This window comes from Papaver somniferum, chromosome 1 (assembly GCF_003573695.1).
Source record: "Papaver somniferum cultivar HN1 chromosome 1, ASM357369v1, whole genome shotgun sequence".
NCBI lineage: Eukaryota > Viridiplantae > Streptophyta > Magnoliopsida > Ranunculales > Papaveraceae > Papaver > Papaver somniferum.
Window position 1 is genome coordinate 182913124 of NC_039358.1, and position 23555 is coordinate 182936678.

A 23555-nucleotide genomic window follows, 5' to 3' on the forward strand; every position below is an offset into this window, starting at 1 on the left:
CTTCTTTGGGTTTTTGGTTCTTGTGTGACATCAAACCAAAACCAACCACCTAGAATCTGTTTTTGGGTTTTTTGGTTTTTAGATTTTCCGGTCTTTGATTTTCTGGTTTCTTTCGTCGGTTTGGACCATTTCGGTGCGGGTAGAAAACCGATCCATGGGCAGCCCTCTTAGACACGGTCCACGGGAACGCAGGGTGCACCAAAACCCGCGGGCACCCCTTATCGCTGTTCTTTTTGATTTACCAGTAGTAGTTGTTCTGGATGGGCTGTCTGTCTGTGACCGAAATGGAGAGCGGGGACGATTGGTTAGCCCTAGACAAACTCTATCATGTCTTATTCTGTTTCTTCATCTCGATACTCGTTTCAACAACAGTTGCTATTACAACCACAACTCGATATCCTTTCCTCAGAAGATGGAGTATTTGGATTGGATCTCTCGTGTCCATGTCTGCTGGAGCAGCTAAAGAATTTGGAGATGAGATTGGACTATGGAAATCTGCCGGTGCTTCTACTAAAGATGCCATTGCCGATCTCTTTGGAATATTACTTGCTTATTTATCTATGCTTTTCTACAGTTCCTTTTTTACTTCTTCCGTCAAAAAGCCAGGAGAAGAAGCGGCTGTTTCACTGGTTTAATAAGATCATCAGCGTTCGTGTTGAGGATTTTATCAGGGATTTCTCAAGTGAGTTCAATTAATACTTCTTGTTGGATTGATTTGTACCATTATTTTCTGAAATACGATTTTCAATTTATTAGGGTTGTCTTTTAGAAATTAACTTAACCTATACAAATAAATGAATCCAGTACCAGAAGAGTGTCTTTTTATGCAATGTGTAAGAATCCTAAAGGATGCATAACATGATGAAATATATTCCGGGGCAGCAAGCAAGTCCCACTTGCTAAATCCATTTTTGATTGATGATTGATACTTCTTATTTCGCAACTCTTTCAAGAGCGGACTACTTTGGTTCATACATAGTAATTCTTCTAGTCAATGATTCCTCGGGAAGCATCTAAGCTTGTTTTTATTCACAGGACTACTACATTTTCATTAAAATCAACACAAGGGATACTGATGAGTGATGGCAGTTAAGAAGTAGATATCTTGTTGCAAAACCAAGGTACCTTGGAATTAAACAGTAAATCATTTCTCTACTCAGATAACATGTCCCTGTCTCTGCCGGTATATGTGCATTTGATGCAATCACTAAATGCTGGTAACACGATGAACATAAACATTTTTAAGCATAGTAGGAAGGTGACCTCCTAGTACCTATATCCATTAGTTCTCCATGACAAGGTTACACTTATATCTGATAGACACAAGGCGTTGTGAAAACTACACTATCTGTAGTATGGATACTGTACATTTAATGGAAATTTCAACTCTGAAGCTCTTGTTTTATTGATGAAACCTTGCCGAGAGAAACCCCATCTCTCTCTTTCCTTTTTGCACCCCCATGTAGCCACACGGGAGGAACATGGGGACGTAAAAAAAGGGGATCCTATCAACTTATTCCGACCTAGGATAATAAGTTCATGAGCTTGGTTTTACTTCACTGTATGTCTTGATTTAGGTACAACTCAGAGAATATGAAGTTGAAACCACTAATGGGGATATTATAAAGTGTAAAACAGAAACACGGTTAAGTTGGTGCATTCATTCACCTCGAACTGCAGAACCAACCTTGACACCTTTTATTCACACAGTAATGAGAGGTGATAGGGGCATATTGCTGACTTAGTGACTTGTAGATTTTGTTAATGTAACTCTCTTTTTTCTTTCTTTTTCTCCTCTCCCCTCCTATTCTTGCTTTCTTTTCCTTCTTAATAAAATCTCTTAAAGGGTTTGGCAAAAAAAAAAAAAAAAAATCGCCTCTAACAAATCTTTAAGTCACTAAGTCGGCAATATCTGATTATTAACAGGGCATTTTGTAATCAGTTAGCGACATATTTTATGTTTGTCCTTGGCACTCTATAATACAAGTAAGCATTAGAAGACGTTTTTCCGAAAACTAGGGCCAACAAGGATGCCATGAAAGTAAAAGAGGTATATAGAACTTGATTCTGGCTTATCATCTCGAGCTGTATTTTTCTCGTCTCAACTTCCCTTCTTTCTGGATAGCTGGTTGCAATATGTTTGAGCTCATATGTTTAAAAAAAAAAGAGATTTGAAATTGTGATTGTCTCTTTAAACTGCGCATGGTGCTTTGTTTATCTACCTCGTGTACTGTAGTTTCCTTACCCCTCGTTTACTGTTCATGTTTAAGAGAATAAGGATCTCAGTGGAAATCCTACCAAGTTATCTCATGCTTTAGCTTCTCTTGAGTGGACAGCACAATTCTGGCTAACTGTCCGAGAAATTCTTGGTAAGCTGTGATTAAGGGGTAAATACTAAATAGTAATATTAAAGAAAAGGAAAACTACAATTATGTAACTCTAAGTTCTTAAATGACGATGAATAAAACACATCCGACTTCTTAATTGCAGTATAGAAGATATTATGTGATTAAGGAAAACTACAATATTAGTATGTATAGAAGATATTGAAACCGATTTAATTTTGGTACCTTAATGTATGTCCCTATAATGTGTTTATTTCTCGATGCAGGTATAAAGGGAGGTAACCAGCCACCATTCAAGTATAGGTGTGATCCATGTTTTACACTGCTGCAATCTGTGGAGATAAGTATATCAGATTTGGACTCTCTAATTGCCACAGCCTTGTGGTTCTTGATTCGCAATGACATGCTTTACACTGCTGCAATCTGTGGAGATAAGTATATCAGATTTGGACTCTCTAATTGCCACAGCCTTGTGGTTCCAGGGAGAGAAGAGCACTACTACTCCTGCAGGTTTTAGTGTTGGATTAGTTTGCCAAATCTGATGAACTGTCAATATACCGAATGCTTACATGCTTAGAAAATGGAATTACAAACTGATATTTTTAGTTTCGTCAACTGAGACTTACTGACCTGATGTTCTTAAAACTTTCCAGATGTTTTGTAATATCTTAACTCAGAACATACTCAACTGTACGGCCAATGTAGGTGGAATTATGAAAATGTTATTTTTTTCCTCGGTTTTTTATGCCTTCTTTTAACTGCTTTTTTGTTTCCCTCTGTTTTTTCTCCCACCAGTACCTGTATAAGACAGGCTTGGAGCTATAAATACGTACCATCAACATCTTTTAAGCTTTAGCTGGATCACTGCCAACTTCATGAAAATCTCTGTGTAAGCCTTGTGAAAATCTCTCTGAGCCCATCCTCTTGTTAATGGTACGACATGATTGCAATGATGAAATGTGAACTTACGGTTTTGTAAAATTACAAGAGAAGTGTAGGATATTGAGATTATGGGCTTATTTACTATGATAAAGCTTTAGGGATGTAGAACATATGAAATATCAGTAAATCACACGTTTTGCATATGAAGCATCACCTTTTTCCGTATTTATACTTGAAAATTACAAACTTCACAAGGAATCGAAGGAATACAATTCGGTTTCTATCTTCAACTACCTTTTCTCTAGAATGACAATTATTACTCTACTTCTCTATAAACAAGGCAAAGTAAACCTGTAACTGAAACAAAACAATTGCAAGAATAAGGGCCTTTCCCTTGGAGTTCATGTAACACCTATAATCACTTGCATGGTGTGTTTGTGGAATCAATCTGCAGTACATGATCAAGCACTTCTCCTACGAATTCTGCCACTCTGCATTATGCTATATATTTCTCATAATTAATCTATCTTTCCCCTGTTTTAATATATTACTTCAAACAATCTTTCAGTACTCCATACTCTTTCTTTAAATAGCTAACTTTTTGTCTCCAAGGATCGTGGTGTAACTTGTAATGCAATACCTTGTTATATCAAAAGAAGTAAAGCAAAATCAGGCATTTGGTATTAAGATTTGAGAAACATGTAAAATATCAAGAAAAAAAAGATTTACTACTAATTTTTCAAATCAGACAGTTATTCACAGCAAGGAATCTTTAAGTTATAAGGGCAATGGTCAGGCCAATAGAGTGAGTACCTGAATGAACGTGGAGAACACATCATCTTCAGTTAATCTTAAGAACTCTACAGCCCAATCTTCCACGTGACCAAAAGTAGTTTTCTGTCTCTCAGCCTCAAGTAGAATTGAATCGCGGTATAAGAACCTTTGCCAGATCCTTTTAACATTTTCTAACATAAATTCCAACTCTGTCTCATTAAATCCCTACGACGAAGAGGAACAAAAATGATATAGTGTAAGTGATTCCTATGCATTTTCAACTTCGCATGATCCAACTTAAGTTAGTTTTAACTGAACAGTTACCCGAAGAATCTTTATCAGGTTTGGAATATCATCTTCACTTATTCGTACGGCAAAACTTTGATAGTTTAGCACATTTTCGTATGGCAAGAAGATACCATCCTGAAACAAATATTGGTATAAAATGAAACGGGAAGATGACTAGAAAAGAGATCAACTAAATGTGACAATCTAAAGCATCCAATTTCGAGAATCATTTATATTAGCCACTCAAGCACCTGCAGTACTAATAGAATCGGATTTATGAAGTAATGAAAACTCTACTATGTTTTTTTTATTGATCCTTTCACACACACACAGTCACAGAGACAGAGAGGGAGAGAGAAAGAGAGAGGAGAAACCTGAATGACCACAGGAATGCAACCATGCAAAACGCTATCTTCCATACGACCACTCCAACCATCTCCAGGTAACACGCCGCAGAAGACGGAGCTGGACAAGTCCTTGTAATAATGATCAGAACGTACCGGAGTAACAATCACATCGTCTGCATGTTGTCTCCCAAGTTTTCCTTTCGTGTCTGGGGTTGACCCAAACTCTTCTGCTAGTTTTTGCCTGATACCCATGCTATACCTAAAGACAGTAATCGCCAACCACTATATTAAGTTGTCTCAAATGGGTATGTAAGAATGTTTTTCAAATTTACTTACGTTGTTTCAGGCCTGCCTTTTTCGTAAGCAGGTCCCAGATTTCCATTGAAATAGAAAAGTTTCTTACGATCCTTAAGAGACCTGCACATAGAACATTCAATCAGTACTAATTTGCTGGAAACAAACAAAAACTTCAATGTAATTTCACAGCTTCAAGTTTCACAATTGTCAGTAAAAGAACTGCTACAAACCTGTAGCTGTATCATCAAAAAGTAATCCTGTTCTGGGTGATATAACATTCAGAGAAATTAGGAGCAAACAGATAAGACCAAGAACCTGTGTTACACCGATACACCTAAAAAAAATAATTCAGCCGTATCGATACGTATTTACACGGATACGCGTACTAATACTTCCAATACTTCAAGATATAACTCAGTTAGAAAACTCTGACTAAATATTAGATCTCAATACCTTAATATTAGAAAATTAGGTATTTTACTAGATTCTATGAGAAGTTTTAACTATAGTGACAAAATATTAGTTCCAAATCTGTCCACTGATCTTGCTCTAGACTTTCTTCCTTGTTATCCAGACTTTTTCTATCCAGTAAGGTTAATCATACATGTATGTATTTTGTTAAGTTTCTATCTTATATATAATATATTCATGTTAAACTACTGATATGCCGTATCGCCGTATTTTAGTTTTTCAAGTTGGTGTATCATAGTAGCGCATTGGTATGTTGTATCCGATACTGTATCAGTATCGTTGTAACACAGCCAAGAACCAGTTTATAGATTTTGGTATTTCACTTGGACCCTCTGATTCCTATCCTTTCATAATCCTTACAAGAATTAAAAGGTAAATAACATGAAGACATGCAACGAGCCAAGAGTAACTGGAATTCGATTAAACTAGAACCAGTGGGCAGTAGTTGAACAACCAATCCAAACTCAACATCGACACCCCTACCTGGTCCAAAATTTTAATCGTAAGGAATCTGGATCAGGCCGTTTCCATGCAGGAAGCACAAAATCTTTCTCCGGATCATAGCATGGATGGTTGCCTCTACTAGAAGAAGGAATAGCGTCCCAGTTGTCTAGCCAATATGCACTTGTTGAGTGATTATGCTTAGAGTTTGTGTTTCCCCAGTGAGCTAGCATCATGCTGTTCCATATCTCCTTAGGGGCATAACAGGCACCTTCGTCCCATGAAAAAGACTGCCATTAAAATGAACAGCATCAGAACATCGACTATGAAACTCAAAAAATTAGTTCTGATTTCAAATATTATCAGAACCAACAATCCTATAAAGCTCCTCTACCTACGTCATACCCAAATGTGGTCTCTTCCAGATGAACGGTTCCAGAAAGGATGTTGTTCAATAATATGATCATATGCCTTCTTGTAGAAGTCCAGTGTAAGTGAACTCCTTAAGCCCATGTGTTCCTGAAGTATACATATTAGAGCCACTGAGAATCTATGGTACTGCTGCTAAAGCACAAAAGACAAGCATATTAACATGAACATGATATAGTAAAGAAAAACATTGGGTCCCATTATTTATTTATTTATTATTGATTTTTTTGTAAAAAAAAAAGCACCAACGGCTGGTTGTGACTAAAGGCCGGTCATTAAAACATATTTTTTTTCCTTGTTTGATCAACCAATCTAGATATCCAATATTTAGTAACACAATTCAGGTGTTGTAAACAGACAGAAACAGTACCTCCATACTCAAGTGAGGTGCATCATCAGCACGAGTTATAATACAAGAATCAAGAACAGGAACAAAGAAATAATCAGCTTCATCACCATTTAATGTACGATAAGGGCTAGCGAGCATGCTCTCAAGTAGTGCCATCTGCAAAGAATGTAGTGTTGCAGGATAATAAATGACTTGGTAAATGACTTATATAACATTATCCTGCTTGAGCTTCAAACTTAAGTGGATGTGATACCTGAGATCCATACAATTGTTCGGTCCACACTGTTGCGTTCAAGTCATCATAGATTCTATTTACACATTCAAATTTAAAATGCCGTCCCTGAAGCAGACAGACAATTGGGTTTTGAAAAGAAGATCAAAACAAGGTTCATCGGTGCTTGAAAAAATAAAGAAAGGGGGCTATAAATTAGAACACTGACCTCAATGAGGTGACTATTGAACTCTGGCGGCAAATCGTAAACATATATTAGGGGTCTTTTCTTTTTCACCGTAGCTTTAATGCCAAGAAGAGCTTTTGTTAGATGTGAATTATCAGGTATATCAACCGTGGAAGGTCGAAGCCATTGAGGCCACTCTTGTACAGATGAAAAAACTGACGGGATACTGCAGTCTAGTCCATACCAGCCATCCTTGCACTGAAATTATGTATTACTTGTTTTAATTATATCAGTTTGGATAAGAAAAAGAAGTACAACAAAGAAATGTCATCAAATTTTAAAATCTATAGAGAAACTATTGCCAAGCCTTAAAAAGTTTTGATATTTTTGATGTGCATTTCTGTAAGTTGTATTCAATATCACCTTGTCTGTGGGTTTCAGTTTGATATAGATCATTTGTTATTGACATTACTGTACATTTTGTATATGGCATGTGTATCAACTATCAAGTGTGGGCTCTGGAATTGAAATATATTCTCATTACATCTTATGAGATAGTGTATTAACTTTCTATAGGAATTGGCATCAACTGAAGAACCATGTTTCTTGAAACCTGAACCGGAAAGTCTTCCACTTGCTAGATCCAACTGGTCTGAACAAAAGTATTTATCGATACTAATTTCTCCTTTCTGATCAAATAGTCTTACTTTGTCAATTCTGATTGAATGTCTTATCTTGTATGTATAATAGTAAGCATGGGAGTTCCAGTCGCATACCTGACAAAATCCACCTCGACAACCCCCACGGCCAGAGCACTGGTTGATGCAAACAGACAAGACAGGTATTTCACAGAACCGCCCCGAAATACCATCATATTTACAATCACATTCCTCTTTAAAATTTACAGTGTTAGCATAAGCCTCTTTTGGGTCCACATTACACCATCCAGCTTTGCTACTGTTTGTTGTAAGAATATTATCGAGATCAGCTTTAGCCCAGTCAGTCCACTTGGCACCACCCGGTTCAGAAGGTTCGCTGAAGAACATTTGATCATGCGTCAAATTGTTTCTCCAAAGTGGAAGTTTAAGAATTTGGTGATAGGACAAGGATCTTAACTTTTTTGAACGGGCATAGTATAATGTATTCAAGAATTACAAAGCTGAGAGTATTTACTTTACTTGAAATCCACACGTTTCAGCTACAGGACGGTTTGGATATTTTGTTCCTTCTCCACAGAAGCACATTGCCCTCGTAGTATCACAGTAGGTTGGGCATATTGAAACAATCCATGATCCATAAGGAAACTCTAGTGTTCCTGTACGGTTGCACTTCATCTCCAGTTTCTCCGTGCATCCTTCTCCTGTGAAAATATCAATAATCAGCAAACCTACAAACTAAGTGTCTTCCGTAATGGAACACATCGAATCACTATTGGAGCAACTAAAACACTAAAAAAAGATAGAAAAGGTTAGTAGTCTTGATTCCTCTGAATTTCAGCTAAAAACAAATGGCAGTCCTTGATTCAAAGTCACGACTCACGAGAATAAATTCTAGACACTGCATTAAAAACAGCCAAATCTGAACCGATTATTCTGCAAAGTTAAAGGTATTGACAGATACAATGTACTCACTGGGGATAGTTCGCATATAAAACTTGCCCAGAATAGCTCTTAGAGCAGTGTTACTGAACTCAATTGCTCTTTAATACTACATAAAACGTGGATTGCAAAGAATGAGATTTTTCACAGGAATCAGTTTTAAAACAGATAATCAAACGGGTTCAAGTATCAGATCTCGTGACTGTGGCTTAAGGTCAATATTCTTAATACATGGCCATGAATTAAAACATAGCTGTCGGTTTGGATTCTCACAAAAGGAAGCGTTCAGGTGTTAGGGCAGAGAAAAGTTGGAGAGACACAAAAGCCTACTTGCCTGAAAACCCATGAAAGCACCTGCATTCACCCAATTCCTGGTTACAAATACCTTGACCACTACAGTCACTCTTGCACGCTTTCCCGCCGATTTTCTGCATAAATAAGGACTCGTCACTACTGAAAACAGTGAAAATGCAAACATCTCATGTTTTCGATCTCAATGCAGATATGCTGAGTCAAATAGCATCCAACTATTACATGTTAAATTTTTTTTAAAACAACAGTGTGTCCAGGACATATCACATTTTCGTGTAATGACAGTATAAACAATGTTCCGAAGTCTTGTGCAAAAATCTGCACATCTGTATAAGTACCTCAACAATGCTGACCGGCTCCGTGATTGAATCACAACCAGATAACCAGCGTCCAATTTCTGACTTCCATGGTGCACCACGATAAACGACAGCCTTGTGTGAATCATCTGGAAACCTAGTATCTAAATTAAGAACTGGTTGTGGGTTTGTTCCTCCAGTTGATCCATTAATCGGATTACATGAGTCTTGAACTTGCCGAGCACTAAAGAAAGCTAACGAAGACGGTGATAGCGGAAATGAATACAAATAAATAAATGATACTATTGCTATGAGAGACCCAATAGTTGCTATCAAAGACCAAGAACCTTTCTGAGTCTTAGGGAACATTGTCTCCTAAAATCAACCCCTAGACAAAACTAGATGAATAATCCAAGGAAACCCACTGAAGCTTCGGGTGTAATTGTTCATCACCCACCCACTAAGAGCATCAATCAAGATATACAAAATAAGGCCTCTTCTGAAAACCGAACGACTGTGGCGCCAAAATACCTACATTCATACAATATATAAGAAAGTAATACATTTATCTCTAGAATTTTTCAGTAAATTAGAAGTTTATAAATACTCTAGAGATTTGACAATCAATTATAGAGGACAGTGAAATAAAATATACAAGTTGGTATGTAATTCTCATTGAAAACAAAAAGATTCCTAACCCAGGAAGATGAAAACAGTTAGGATTTCGAAGAAGATTTAAAAGGGACTTGTATATATATATATATATATATATATATATATATAATAATAATAATAATATTAACATCAAAGAAATTCATGAATGAAATGTAGAAATTGTCAGAAGCAGAACACTAACCTTAATCTGAATCCAAAATGAGAAAACAGGAGATACAGCGTGACAGAGATTTGGACCAAAGAATTAGAGGAGAGACGACGTAAACCGTAGAAGAAGAAGGCGAAGAAGAAGAAGCAGTGATTCTAAGAAGAATCCAGATTGAGAAAACAATTATAAAATTTAAGAAAATATATATTAATAATAATACTAATAAATCACAATTGAGAGATAGAGAGAGTGTATCGGCTGCTTTGAACATACAAAACTAATGACTTTGGAAGGGGTCGTTGATTTTAACTCTTTCAAGTTAAATGTCATAACATGACTTTCTTCATTTTTGCCTGTTTATAAAAAGTTTGGTGGTCTATGTGAGTGACAACGACCCAAAATGAAGGAATCATGGTATGGTATTTTAGGATGTTCTTTCTGTACTGCCACTACACCTAAACTTCCTGATCATTAACATCGTCATTCATTCTATTTTCTTTTCCCTACAATTGGCATTTCACTTTTGTCTTCGTCTCTATAGGAAGTGTGCCAGTCCAATATACCCTTCCTGCCGATTGTTAAAGTAAGAAACAAACAAAATTAAATTGGAAGCAACTGCCAGGCACTGATATGATATGAGGAGACTGGGCCAACGACTAGTGTTAAGTTTCCCCAAAGTCAAAAGCTACTACTCTATCACGAGTCACGATGGTTAAAACTGATATGTTTGTGTCTTGTGTGATAAAGCAGCAGCAGATGCACTTGCAAAACAAGTGAAAGTGAAATAGTTGATAAAGCACAAGTCAAAACTAAAGCTTCAAAAACAGAACTAAGATCTGGACCATCTGGGCATCCATAGATTCGAGAATATAGCCCCACAAGTTGAAGCATATAATGTATTTTGTGACACCACCACCAAATCTGCTTGGCCATCCAACTTCCAGGCTGTAAATAAGCCCTATTATAATGTTGCCAAAAAATAATACTCCCTCGGTTACTTTTTAATAGTCCAGTTTTTATAAATAAATATTTCAAAAAAAAATAGGTCACTTTACTAATTAGAAAAGTCAAATGTTACTTTAATTTTCTGGGACCACTTTTTTTTTTAACTTCTTTTGATGACAAGTGTTATGTGGACCATTTCACTTATTTCTTTCGCTGATTTATTGACTAGTGTCTAGAGGACCACTTTCAATAATTAGTTCTCTTAATTTCCTTAATTTTCTCAAAAAAAGAAACTGGCATATTAAAAAGTAACGGAGGGAGTATAAAAACCGAGTACCAGTGAGAAAATAAATCAGTCCACAACTGTGTACAAAGCTTGAATAGTCAGTCCTATTTGTATAGGAATTTGACACCACTGTTGGTAAATCAACATAACAGCCCCGTAGGTTGCCCATGACTCCAGAATACAAATGACAAAAAAAAATAATCTATAATTAGCAGAAGAAAGCCATATAAACATCTCGCCATCATAAAGTCATAGTAACAATACAACATACAATTCAAGATTTTGCAGTACCTTGACATATAGGTCACTTAAAATTGCTTCACCAGTCTTCTATCCTGTGACCAAGTTCAGGGTGGTGGTCCAAGAGTGTTTTTAGGTGCACTTATCCATGGGCTATCAGCAACCACAAACCTCCATAGTGCATTCACATGCTCTGGTGAAGCATATGCGATGCCAACACGTGGACCAATTAGTATATTTTCTGGCTCAGGACCATCAAGAACTTCTAAGCCACCTACCAACCACCATTAGTCGTCATCAGTACCGATTATCCAATTTGGCCATCCCATCTTTAATAGTGAACTCAGTGGAAGTAAATAAAAAGAATGATATATCCTAGACGCAGTGTAGTCTTATGGTGTGTCCTGACAATTTTTTAAATAGATAGAGACATACCCCCTTGTAGTCTTAAATTTTATTACCTTAATGATAAACCTAAGCTATATTCTGTTTTTTCATAATTGTTAAAATAGCTGCCGTCTCCTTGTCATGTACAACTGTGAATTGTGTAATCATTTTCCATTGGTCAACTTCATCTGACCAACAACCAGTGACAAAACTCAGTAAAAGAGTCGAGACTAGCAGATGCCTCTCCAGTATATTGGTAAAAGTCATTGGGTGTCCATACCAACAACCAGAGTTTGAAACACGACAGCACCTTAATTCCCTCGACAGATTAAAAAAAAACGTGAAGTGCTAAAGACTGATAAAATATATCACCAGGAGTGTAAAGTGGATGGCTTGACCAATCAGTTGAAATTCCAAGCGCTTGACCAATCTAATAAGTGAGATCAGACACGTGATGAGAAGGCGGAAGCGATCATAATTGTTATCAAACCAACAAATGTGAGGTACATAATACGTAGACAATCATCTAAGATAACATTTTCTGAAATATCTGCAACTAATCAATATGCGAAGCAAGATCATTCAACTAAATATTTAAGCCGTAGTACAATTGTGGTATCACACTAGAAAAACAGTCATGATTTACTTAATCCTGTTTGCATCTAGCTGATCAATCTTATCAATAGTAACGCCCCAGAATAATAATGCCGACTGCAAAGCGCTTCCAAATGCACCACAAATATGGAATTTTTCCAGTATTATTAGTTCCTTCGTGTTATTCAAATGGTATTGATAGAAAATTTTTGTCTGACGGAACTTAAATGGAAGATGTGGGTAAGAGCATTAAACCTTATTTTAACTATCTTTAGTCTTTAATGTAACCATGAGGCTAAAATGTGGTAAACTAACTTAACTGAATTACCAGCTTCATAAATTACAGTATCAACGATAGCCAACATACGGATTGTACCTAATCAACAGTAAATTATTCAACACTCGGACACGAATAGATGGTAAACGAAAGAAAGATGAAGAAACTGACCTTACCAGGCCCTGCAAGGAGAACAGGCTTTTCAGTCTTCTGCCCACGACGTAGCTGAATGGTCTCTAAACCTGTAATTTTGACATATTGACATCAGAAGAGTGACCTTTCACAAGTCATGGTGTTTCTTACTTCAATGGTAGACAAAGATAAATTCTCTGATCCAGGTAACACTTATGAGAAATGAGCAAACCTTGTGATAATTGAAAAGGTTAGGTGCTGATAACAAAGTATACCGTAAAAGGCTGGACATAGTGAATGTTAATAGTTTTAGTATATTAAATGGAAATTAATGACCAATATAGCTGTTATACCTGTGTACGGTGAGGTTTAAATGCTAAAAAAAACTCCAGTAAGAATATGCTTGCACATTTTACCAGTGATGCATACGAATGAGACCAGTTAATATGATGATATAGCTTAAAACAATAGTTATAGACGCATTATCTTATACTCTAATATAATAAAGCTTTAACGTTTTCTAGATAAACAGTTCTGTACAACAAACTTTAATAGGAGAAGAGAAGAAATGTCACATTCTCCATTATCCATCTGTTATTAAAGTATATAAGTATATAGATGTGAACATTTCTCAACGATGAAACCTCTTGGATGATCAAGGACACTGCTAAAGAATTAGACTCACCAGACATTTCTAGAATACAAGTACAATTATTTTTTTATTTATTTTTTTTTGTCCCACAAACCAATCTTATGTTGGGACATAACATACTACCTAATGAAGGTTTACACACTCCGATCTGTATCGTCGTAAATACATGTTCCTGGTTCACATGGTTTTTCATTTTTTTGGAAAGAACATATCCTGTATTGGTTGTACACCAGGTGTCCAATTACAACACCTAGACCATGGTATGGTATCCAAGCTGGCCTCCTTTATGTTCTTATCTTTTGTTATTGATGCCTTTATATCTACTTCTAGTTGCAACAGAATCCTTCACCTTCTTTAGAACATGATATATAACCACATTCTCAATGAAAAGTTTCTATGTGAGAAAACATAACCATATAATGGTAATATCAGCTTCAGCTTCAGGGTTAACAAGTACTAGCTTAAGAATTAAATTAACATACGATCCACAACCCTGTTTTCCAAGTAAATGACTTTCCTATGTACGGACAATATGTACTTCAGATTCTTGCTGTCATACCACTTACCGAAACAGCAGTGATGCAATTTATATAGAAAAAATTGGTACTTCACAAGCAAAGTATTTTGCACAACATTCTTATGGTTGATAAGTGAAATTGCAGACTGCATCCAAAATTAAGTGAAAATGCTAGTACATTTCATATCACCAAAAATGGGAAAAAACAACATAAAGCCTAGTAAAGCTATGAAAATATCTTAGTTGAAACTGAAAAGCACAAAAAAAAAAGATTACCACAAACAGGAGCACAAGAACGTATTAGTACAGCAGCACCCACTCCTTCTTTGTCTGCAACAATGTTAAGCATTGTATGGAGACCATAGCACAAATACACATAGGCGTGTCCTCCAGGTCCAAACTAATGGCAAAAGAAATCGACCAAATCAATAACCATAGAGAGTATATTATATACATCATTAAGATTTTTGATTAATATGTTTTTGCATCAAGCAGTATATTACAGTAGTCAAAAGTAACACAAAAAGGGGTTTTGCCAGTATATGATGCCATTTGAAAAAAACTGATCAAAAGCTGAGAAATTAGATCTTACAACTGGGGCTGTTCTTGGTGTAACTCCGAAACGACCATGGCAAGCTGAATCATTTGGCCTATAAGCCTCTACCTATAATTAACACTAACCCATTCTAAATTAGGGTTTTGTGGTAACATAAATAACTGAAAAACGAAACTAAAAGACCAAAACAAAAACAAGTAAACAACTTAAAGATTTTGGGATTCATTACCTCTGTAATCTGAAGAACAACATCATCTCGGCGGAGGAACTTACCTAATAAACGTGGGGCAAGATCAAGAGCATCAATCTGAAAGAAATCTTGACTTAAGATTGAAGATTTTTCAAAAGAGATGAGTGATGATGATGATATGGGAATTTGGGGTTTTAAATTACTATTTGCCCTAATTAGTGAAGAAGAGGGTTTGATTGAAGATGATAAAGTCATTGAAGTTGTTGCTGTGATATCTTGTTCATTATTACTGTTTGTGAGTTTTATATCAAGTGATTTTTTGGGTTTAATTGATCGTTTAAATCTATGAGATCTCTTCATTTCATGACGATTTCAGCGTCGTTCTATCCTCTATAACTGTTATAGGTTTTTCAACCTTTAACAACTGGTAATAAACAATGAGTTGAGGAGGGAGTCAACTGGTAACAACTGGTAATAACAAATGGTTGGACTTCGATCCTCGAAACCATTCTTCTCCGATTTATCGGTTCTTTTCATGGTTGTAATTGGTCCGATATACCAACTCTTTCTCTTGTTGGAACACTAGGATTTGTACTAATTCTAGTATGTTGTTTCTTTCACTTGATGATGTACCTAATCTTCTCCATGTAACTTGAAAAAAACAAAAAAAAAAATAAAGAAAGAAAGGGAGGGAGGGAGTCAAGTGAACCCGATTTGGCGGGAGATGTATGTCATACGAGTAGTCGCCCGGCTGAGGGATTTGGTCTCACGCGGGGAACACGCCTCGGCCAGTCGGCTAGAGCGGCATTTGGTGCAGTTCCATGTTAGTATGTAGTTACATCTATGTATTAGAAATTTAGAATTGGCTTCTCGGCTGATATTGAAGTACAATATTTCCAACACTTCTCTCCCCGTAGACATCAGAAAATTCAAAATTCAAAAAATTATGGTTATAAAAATGGAGCTTCTAACTTTTAGGTCGACAATTTTAAAACCCAACTTTCCCTTTCCAAATTCAGAAATTATATGAGAAAATTTAAGAATATACATTGATTTTGATTTGATTTTGATTTTTAAGAGTTTTATGAATTTATTTCACTAAGAATGAAAGATACTCTCGCGTTTATTATTTTCAAAAAAAATGTTTAGCTCCCGAAAGCTTATCATTATTTGTAAAGAAAAGTTCTAAGGAATGGACAAAATTTCGGGTTTATTACGAGAAATACAAATTGATGGAATCATCAGAAAGAAGAATAAAAACTTTATCTTATAAACCCGAAGTTTTGTCATGAAATGAAGAGATCTATTGATAGATTTCGGAGATTTTCATTATTACTATCTTATAAACCCGAAATTTTATTCTTATCATTATTACCAGCAATTAAATGCATATCTCTAGAGAATAAAAATTAGTAATGTGCATTTACTAATTGGAGATTTTCTATTAATAGATTTCGGAAATTTTGGACAAGCATTTATTGGAATTAGGAAAACCGAATTTTGTTATTTATTGCATATCTTGAGAATATTTATTTGATTAATTAGTTGCGTGAGATCGGCATTCTCAATATATTTCTTTGAAATTTATCTTGATTGAGTGCGAATCTAAACTTAACTACTTTGGTAGTTATTGGATATATTGATCTAACCAGGCAAAGGAGTTTACTATATTAAAGGGAATAGCCTTTGCGTATGACTTGAGATATCTTTATCTTGAAAGAATCGAAAGAGTTGTTACCAAACAGATTTGTTGTTCTTTTACTGTTTGGAATACGATCCAAAGGAATTGTTCCAGTGCGTGCACTCATCGAAGTCGGAAGTGCAGGGATACTGAGGAAACTAAGTGAACTAGGGGTAGTTGTTTGGTCTCAACTATACGAAGTTGGTGTAGATATTGTATAGCGGCTTAATTCTGAGAGTATTCAATTCTAGACTAGGTCTCGGGGTTTTTCTGCATTTGCAGTTTTCCTCGTTAACAAAATCTTGTTGTGTGATTTACTTTTATTTTCCGCAATTATATTTGTTTATATAATTTAAAGTAAATTACACAAACGTTAACTCCGATATACTTGATAGTGATCTTATAGAGTTTGGTTAAGTCCGAACATATTATCAAGTATCACACTTTGGTAGTCGCATTATCTCGATCTCGTATTCATAGACAATCGCACAAAGTTTGAATACCGACTTGTTGTATTGTCTCACCTTTGTCCATAGACGATCACTTTCGGTAAGAGCACTGATAGGTGGATAAATAAAAAATTGTGGTGTATTTGGGTACCCTCGTCCTCTCAATTGGTATCATAGCAGACAAACACGAAAGATCTAATAATTTGTGTTCGGTACGTTCCAACCTATAAGATTTGAATCAAAATGATTACAGTTGAACCTGTAAATGGTTCAGTTAACGAAAAACATGATGAAGAATTGACACCTAATAAAGTCATCCTCTGTGAATCTATTGAACAAAGTGATCAGTATAATGAAGATTCTGATGACCGGCAAACTTGCCTTGAAAAACAACTTGATGAAATTTTCGAAGACGGTGATTCAGAAATTGATCAAGATGTAGAAGAAGATATCTCTGTATTTTCTTCACTATTAGGTGATGTTTCTACAAAACGGCTATGCACCTCAAATGTTGTTGGACTCCTTGCTCCTCTCTGCTAGGAAAATAGGAAACTGAGGAAGATCTTCTCTAGATTCTACTTTGGATATCAAAATGATCGATATCTTATGAAAGACTGCAGAGAAAGCCTAAACTCAAAGACTCTCGATTATGAGAATCTCTACAGAAAACATTACCTGTTGAATAAGAAACTTATTGAAACTGAAGCAAGAATTAATTCTCAACAGGTAATGTGTGGAGAAAAGGAGGAGTCTGTTTCTTCCAAAGAGAGCCTTCTTAAGGTCGACCTTGTCAATGCTCTTGACAAAGTTAAGCTATTGGAAGAAGAAGTTGTAAAACTAAAAAGGCTCAATGACAGCACAACCAACTTGTCTTCCTTGTTGGAAAGAGGACAAAGTCATGGTGATATGCGTGGTTTGGGATATCAGGGAATCAATACTGCTTCAACCAACAAAAAAATAAAATTTGTAAAGGTTGTATGCCCTTCCACACCAGAGGATCTACCTAAACCAACTGATATTCCTGATCCTCCAAAGAGATCAAGTGAGACTTTAAAAGAAAATAGTTCTAGCTGCAATCATGCTAAGTCTCAGATCAAAGATCGACATAAAGGAAAAGCGTCTCACAAAGGTAATCCCAAAACTACACTCCTCTCAGTAAGCATTGTTACTATTGTGGAAATAAAGGTCATATGCAAAGGAGTTGTAAAATCCGAAAGATGCAGGATGCTCTATCCTTTGTTTCAAAAGAATTGAGTAAATTTACCTCAAAAAAATTCTCTCACCATTGTCCTATTTTGAGACAAAAGAATTATTCTAATAATTCGCATTCCTATCCTACAAGGAGTATTCTAAAAAGAACAATGATAAAAAAAAAAAATTGCCAACATGAATATGAGATATGAGGTTTCAGCCTGGAAAAATGCAATGTTGCAAGAGATGAAAGATCTTCATCCCAAATCCACCTACAAGTGGATGCCTGGGTCTGAGGTGAGAGGTAAAAAGAGATCATCTAAAGAAAATGCTAACAAAAACAATCATGTTGTAATCTTAGATAAAGATGATTATTAAGGTCTACTAATTAGACTCAAAGAGGATTTAAAAACATCCAGTGATGTTGATTCACATTATCTTTCGACAATCTACTGTAAAGTCGAAAAGGAAAAAGGAAGTCAATCAGGAATCTTTAATTATACAAATCTTATTAATAAAAAAAAATCATGGTCGCATATAAGATGGGTTTTTTGATTTGGTTATCAAAAAGAGACTTTCCTTATTTGTATAATACTTCCGATATTTGAAGGTTTCATTAAACCTCTTTCGAAGTATATAGTATATGTTCGGTTCTGTTCATCCTTCTTACAATATTACTGTACAATGCTCTCTCCTTATGAAAAGATCGAGTAAGATCTAATAGAAGAAATTTCGGATGTAATTAACTCTTGCAGTTTTGAACCTCGTTCGAAAATACCACATATTATTTCTTTCTTAGTAAAGAAAAAGGAATGTAGTGATGTTATCTGTGATTTTTGTACGGAAAAGATTGAGAGAATTCTCGAGTCAAGTTTGTAAGGACCCTCAAGCTCGTCAACGCGATTAGACCAGTCAAGAGACGACTTAAACGCTAATGACTCGATTAGCTAGATATAAAGCTTAGTTAATAGAAATTAATCCAATTTTAATCTAGGCATGAATATAGTACCACTAGATAGATCTCGAAAAATTATGCGAAATGGACTGCTCGAACGTGTCATTCAGATAATGGACGAAGAGGATATCATCAGTTTCGTATGAAGGGAAAAATAGTCCTTTTTTTGCTACCAAACCGATCCGGCTGCCCTTATCAATTTCTACTGGGTGTCTCAGTAATTAACCTTGGTCTTATCCCAGACCATCGAAGAGATAATCATTTTCTTTTTCTCTTCTTCCTTCTTCTTCTCGTCTTTTCTCTTCTGTTCTTCTTTCTTTCTCTCCATCGAGCCTGGTTCGTAGAATTTGAGTTTGTTTTCGTGTGGGTGATCCTTAGAAAGAGTAGTAACTGGTGGAATCGAGGAGGAAGGTGATGACGCTGAAGTTGTTTAGTCACAGGAAGAAACAAGAAAGGGTAAGCTAATTTGAGGTTTAATTTGATTGGTGTTTCTTTATGAATTGGGTATGATTTGGTGTTTTATTTCATGGGTTGTTATTAATTAGGGTAGGAAAGGTTGTATGGGGTTTTAATTTAGGTTTCTTTAGGAAATTGAGAATTTAGGGTTTTGAGTTCTAATTGGAAATCAATTGGTGTGGTCTGTGTATTGTACTGGTGATGGAGATGATCTACTTACGTAGTTTCCTGATTGTTCGATGGGTTTTAGAAGCTCAAGTAAATAAGCTAACATTTGAGAATATTTGACTGAGTTGAAGCCGCTAAGTAAAGAGAGAAGTAATGATTGGATTCTTCTGAAATTAGGGGTTTTGAATTCAAGAATTGAAGAAGGAAATTGGTTCCAAAAGAAGGTTAGGTCATGGATTTGACAAACTAAGATTGAGTTTACAGTGGGAGTTGTAGTTGAAGCAATACATGACTGATGGCAACTGATGATCTTAGTCTACAGTTGTGAATGATAGTTTTGGGTTGTTTATCAATGCGGATGATGAGATTGAAGTTGTGTTGATTGTTGCAGGGCAGGAGTGGAGCCTTGAACATATCAGAATATTGCATTGGTGGATGTTAAGCTGAGGTTTAGCTGAATGTTTAGGATATTGTAGGGAGAATGAAGTGGGAGATGTAAATGGTGTGGAGATGGTATTGATTGCAGCGCAGATGTTTTTTTAGGTGCAGCTGAAGAATGAGTTGAAGTTCTGGTGGTATGTGATTGATCAGGTTGTAGTTGAAATGTAGATGGGTTTAGAGTTGGAGCATTGGAGTCGTTGCAATGATGTAGATTATAGAATTGAAGTTGCAGGTGTGCTTAACTGACATTGGTGGTGCAGATACAGTTTGTGATTATGAATGAAAGATCAAGAACTGCAGTTGGGGTTTGAGTGTGTTGGTGGACTTTCAGTGAGAAGACATGGAATTCAGTCAGTGATGCAGAGGTTATTAATTTAGAGTGGGAGTTTGCAGATGGAGAAGGCTAAGACTGAAACAGTGATGCAGGGGTTTGTAATGGAGATACAAGTTGATTTGTGAAATAATACATAAGCTAGTTCTACAGTACTTGAAATGTTGTTTGAGTTGCAGACTTAGAGTTATTGGTATTGTTGTCACAGGATGGGTGTAACTAGAAGTGTTACAAGTGGTGGTGGTGATGTTGGTTAGCTGATTGGGCTGAGATGGAGATGTAGGTGATGTTTATGTTGTTCAGTTGTGGGTGGAGCTGAAATGTATCGAAGTAATTGATGATGTTGTTGGTGCTATGGCAGTATGGCTCAAGTAAAGATTATGGAGTTCAGATTGTAGGGGGTACTACAGATGCAATTGGGGTTGTGCTCTGAGTATGCAATTACAGATGACATGAAGTTGGGGTTGTTATGATTGAAATAGAATTAGAAATGCATCTTTTTGGTCATGGCTTGTTGCGTATTGCATCATGTTTGTGCATTAGGTGTCGTGGCCAGTGTGTGTTCAGCTTAGTTCGATTTAGTTCTGACTCGGTCAAACTGACTGACTTAAATGTAAATCTGATTAACCTGAATCAGTCTTGTGGACTGAGTTAACTCACCGAGTTCCCTATCTTGACCGAGTTGACCTTGACCGGTTCATGTTTAACTCAGTTGCGTTGTTGACCTTTGACTGACGTTACCGTTAGTTGACTCCTTGACCGTTATCATTGACCATTACTTGACTCAGATGGACCAGGCCTTAGATTAACGTGCCGGTTTGTTGGGCTTGGATTTAGAACCAATTTTCCATTGAACATGAATTGGACCCTTATGGTCTGAATTGACCTTTGGTTCCTTCTACAAAGTTTTAGATCTTCGTAAGACATATCTAATAGATTATAAAACCTTTGATGTGTTAAAGATAAATAATGAAAAGGTGTAGAACCATAAATGGGCTTAGAACCATTAGATAGTTCACTTAGCTTATTACTAGAGAATTGTATAAGATTATGTTATGAGCCTTGTATGAGCCTTTTGGCTAATTTCTTGGATTTTTTGTGTGATTAACAGTTACTCTTTATCTATAACGAACGATTCAAAGGATGAACCAGTGGATTGAGAAATACAAGGTAGGCGTGGCTTATCATCAAATCAGGTGGGAACTATGTAACGTTCTTGTAATCATTAAGTTTTCTTTTATCTGCGAGCATGATGAGTCTTTACTATTTGAGTGCATGATAGCGTATACTGTGATGTTCTATTTCTTGTATCTTGAGTATGACGTATATGTTGTATCTGTATGTACGGTGTTGCTATGATGTGTTGTGTTTGATATGCATTGTGAGATTTCCCTGCGAGGAGTGTTTGTGTTTCCCCACGGCTCTTAGCTAAGTTAAGTAAGGTGGTAATTCATCCGTCGACAATATTATTTAGTAGGGCGGTAATTCATCGGTTTAAATATTATTATACATATTTCATTAGTAGGGCGGTAATTCATCCGTTATAATATTACTGCTTATTAATATAGTAGGGCGGTAACTCATCCGTTTGAATAGTATCTTAGTAGGGCGGTAATTCATCCGTTATGATATTATATATACTATTTTATTTGAGAGAAATCACTCGTGTGCATATTATACTTGTTTGACTAACTTTATGATCTTGATGGTAATATTCTGAATCATGGTTTGTATGGTCACTCTGTATGGACGATGTTATTATTAGTGATTAGGGTTGCTCTCGCGTCCTCTTCTCCAATGAGTTTGGCGAGGTTAGATTGCCACTTGCTTCGTGTTGCATTAATTGCTGAATGATTAGTTTCTTTTTGTTTCTTTCAATTATATTCGTTTAGAACTATGAAGCATGTTAGTGATTACTTGAGAGTTACATGTTATTGTTGAGCACCCTTTTGGGATGATGTGCTCACTTGTTCCCACTTCAGTTTTCAGTTACCAGGAGAAATGGAGCGCTCGAAGATATCCGTTCCTAGCTTAGAGTTTTATCGAAATTTAGTGTTGTTGTGTATCTTTTATTATAAATTTGCATTATTTCTTTATTCTGTAAACAACACATTAATATATTCTTAACACTCGAAATCCTTTTATTTATATGATATCAGAGAATGATACCAGAGAGTTTGGGTTTTTGTTATTGGCACTTTAAAACTTTATGATTCTTATAATCAGAAATCTAGTTAGGTTGTAATCCTATTAGTTAAGTAGGTGATTAGGTTGGGACGTCACAAAGTTCCACATTCTTTGAGAAAAGGAAATATGGATTATGTTCCAAATATTGTTCTTTTCCCATCAAGACAACTCTCTCAAAAGTCGTTTCTCCAAGCCTGTTTGAAGGAACAATTGAACTCATTGGAAGAAGAGATTTACTCAAAGATGATATTGATGCTGTAAAGATGGGAATCTCTGGATATGAACATCGTATAGCTAATCACAGGTGGCCTAAAGATTATGGAGAATATAAAAGAGGGTTAGATTACTGTAAAAGGAATCTAACAGAAGCTGAGAACCTTCTGAAGGAACTCTCTGAAAAGGCATACAAAGGGAAAATAAGATTAAATTCTTATTTAAAAGTAGGCTACTCAATGCATTAACCTTTGTACAAGGCCTATTTTGAATAAAATTATCATTATTTATGAATAAAATTATTTCTTTATAATTTTTCTTGTGATAGTTATCGATTACAAAGCCTGTGAATAAATGTTTACATTTTTGCTATGTGTATTCGGTTTATGGGATGTCTGATTTCGGTTTTCATTAACCTTAATATTTGATCTCTTATGATGTAACCCTAGGGTTTGTGTGGATTTTTGATTTAGCGGATTAAGTTCTAGCCCATGTTGGTAGGATTTATCAAAGGATCATAAGGTGTTCCGATTGAAACTCATATGTGAAAAGTCACAATATGTTGAATCAATTTATGTTTACATGAGTTGTGTTTAGCATAACATATGTGTTTTGGGTTTTTAACTTTTGCTATTGGCACGCATTAGTTAAAACCAA

At 35.9% G+C, this 23555-nt stretch overlaps 3 protein-coding genes and 1 long non-coding RNA gene across 12 annotated transcripts; 2 read left to right on the forward strand and 2 right to left on the reverse strand.

Annotated features, from left to right (window-relative positions):
• Positions 1 to 261: 261 nt before the first annotated feature.
• On the forward strand, positions 262 to 3090 carry LOC113309501. Of its 4 annotated transcripts, XR_003340631.1 has the most exons (4): positions 262 to 682; positions 1036 to 1121; positions 2271 to 2369; positions 2612 to 3090. XR_003340631.1 is itself a non-coding variant. In XM_026557937.1 (2 exons), the coding sequence occupies exon 1, from the start codon at positions 285 to 287 to the stop codon at positions 633 to 635; it is 351 nt and encodes a 116-aa protein (XP_026413722.1). In that variant the 5' UTR covers positions 262 to 284; the 3' UTR covers positions 636 to 682; positions 2612 to 3090. The 4 variants fall into 4 exon arrangements, 1 of the variants encoding a protein (XP_026413722.1); XR_003340640.1 differs by lacking the exon at positions 2271 to 2369; XR_003340634.1 differs by lacking the exon at positions 1036 to 1121.
• A 307-nt stretch (positions 3091 to 3397) lies between these two features.
• On the reverse strand, positions 3398 to 10542 carry LOC113309491. 2 transcript variants are annotated; one of them, XM_026557917.1, is made up of 15 exons: positions 10084 to 10541; positions 9270 to 9758; positions 8954 to 9047; positions 8195 to 8381; positions 7798 to 8056; positions 7064 to 7279; positions 6877 to 6963; positions 6645 to 6779; positions 6251 to 6364; positions 5888 to 6135; positions 4973 to 5053; positions 4664 to 4895; positions 4326 to 4424; positions 4041 to 4226; positions 3398 to 3867 (listed from the first exon to the last, which is right to left on the reverse strand). In XM_026557917.1, exons 2-15 carry the CDS (start codon positions 9594 to 9596, stop codon positions 3775 to 3777), a joined length of 2358 nt encoding a protein of 785 aa, XP_026413702.1. In that variant the 5' UTR covers positions 9597 to 9758; positions 10084 to 10541; the 3' UTR covers positions 3398 to 3774. The 2 variants fall into 2 exon arrangements, with proteins under 2 accessions (XP_026413702.1, XP_026413706.1); XM_026557921.1 differs by lacking the exon at positions 7798 to 8056 and having other exon boundaries at positions 8200 to 8381; positions 10084 to 10542.
• A 770-nt stretch (positions 10543 to 11312) lies between these two features.
• On the reverse strand, positions 11313 to 15382 carry LOC113309517 (DNA-3-methyladenine glycosylase-like). 4 transcript variants are annotated; one of them, XR_003340643.1, is made up of 7 exons: positions 14866 to 15359; positions 14673 to 14744; positions 14357 to 14480; positions 12951 to 13021; positions 12281 to 12338; positions 11573 to 11795; positions 11313 to 11452 (listed from the first exon to the last, which is right to left on the reverse strand). XR_003340643.1 is itself a non-coding variant. In XM_026557950.1 (6 exons), the coding sequence occupies exons 1-6, from the start codon at positions 15184 to 15186 to the stop codon at positions 11629 to 11631; spliced, it is 813 nt and encodes a 270-aa protein (XP_026413735.1). In that variant the 5' UTR covers positions 15187 to 15358; the 3' UTR covers positions 11315 to 11628. The 4 variants fall into 4 exon arrangements, 3 of the variants coding, with proteins under 3 accessions (XP_026413735.1, XP_026413752.1, XP_026413745.1); XM_026557950.1 differs by having other exon boundaries at positions 11315 to 11795; positions 14866 to 15358; XM_026557967.1 differs by lacking the exon at positions 14673 to 14744 and having other exon boundaries at positions 11315 to 11795; positions 14866 to 15382.
• Positions 15383 to 19363: 3981 nt separating this feature from the next.
• Positions 19364 to 22689, forward strand: LOC113309543. Of its 2 annotated transcripts, none has more exons than XR_003340647.1 (3): positions 19364 to 19558; positions 21610 to 21694; positions 22481 to 22689. It is a non-coding gene; the product is annotated as an uncharacterized LOC113309543 (long non-coding RNA). The 2 variants fall into 2 exon arrangements; XR_003340648.1 differs by having other exon boundaries at positions 19373 to 19558; positions 21610 to 21668.
• Positions 22690 to 23555: the final 866 nt, after the last annotated feature.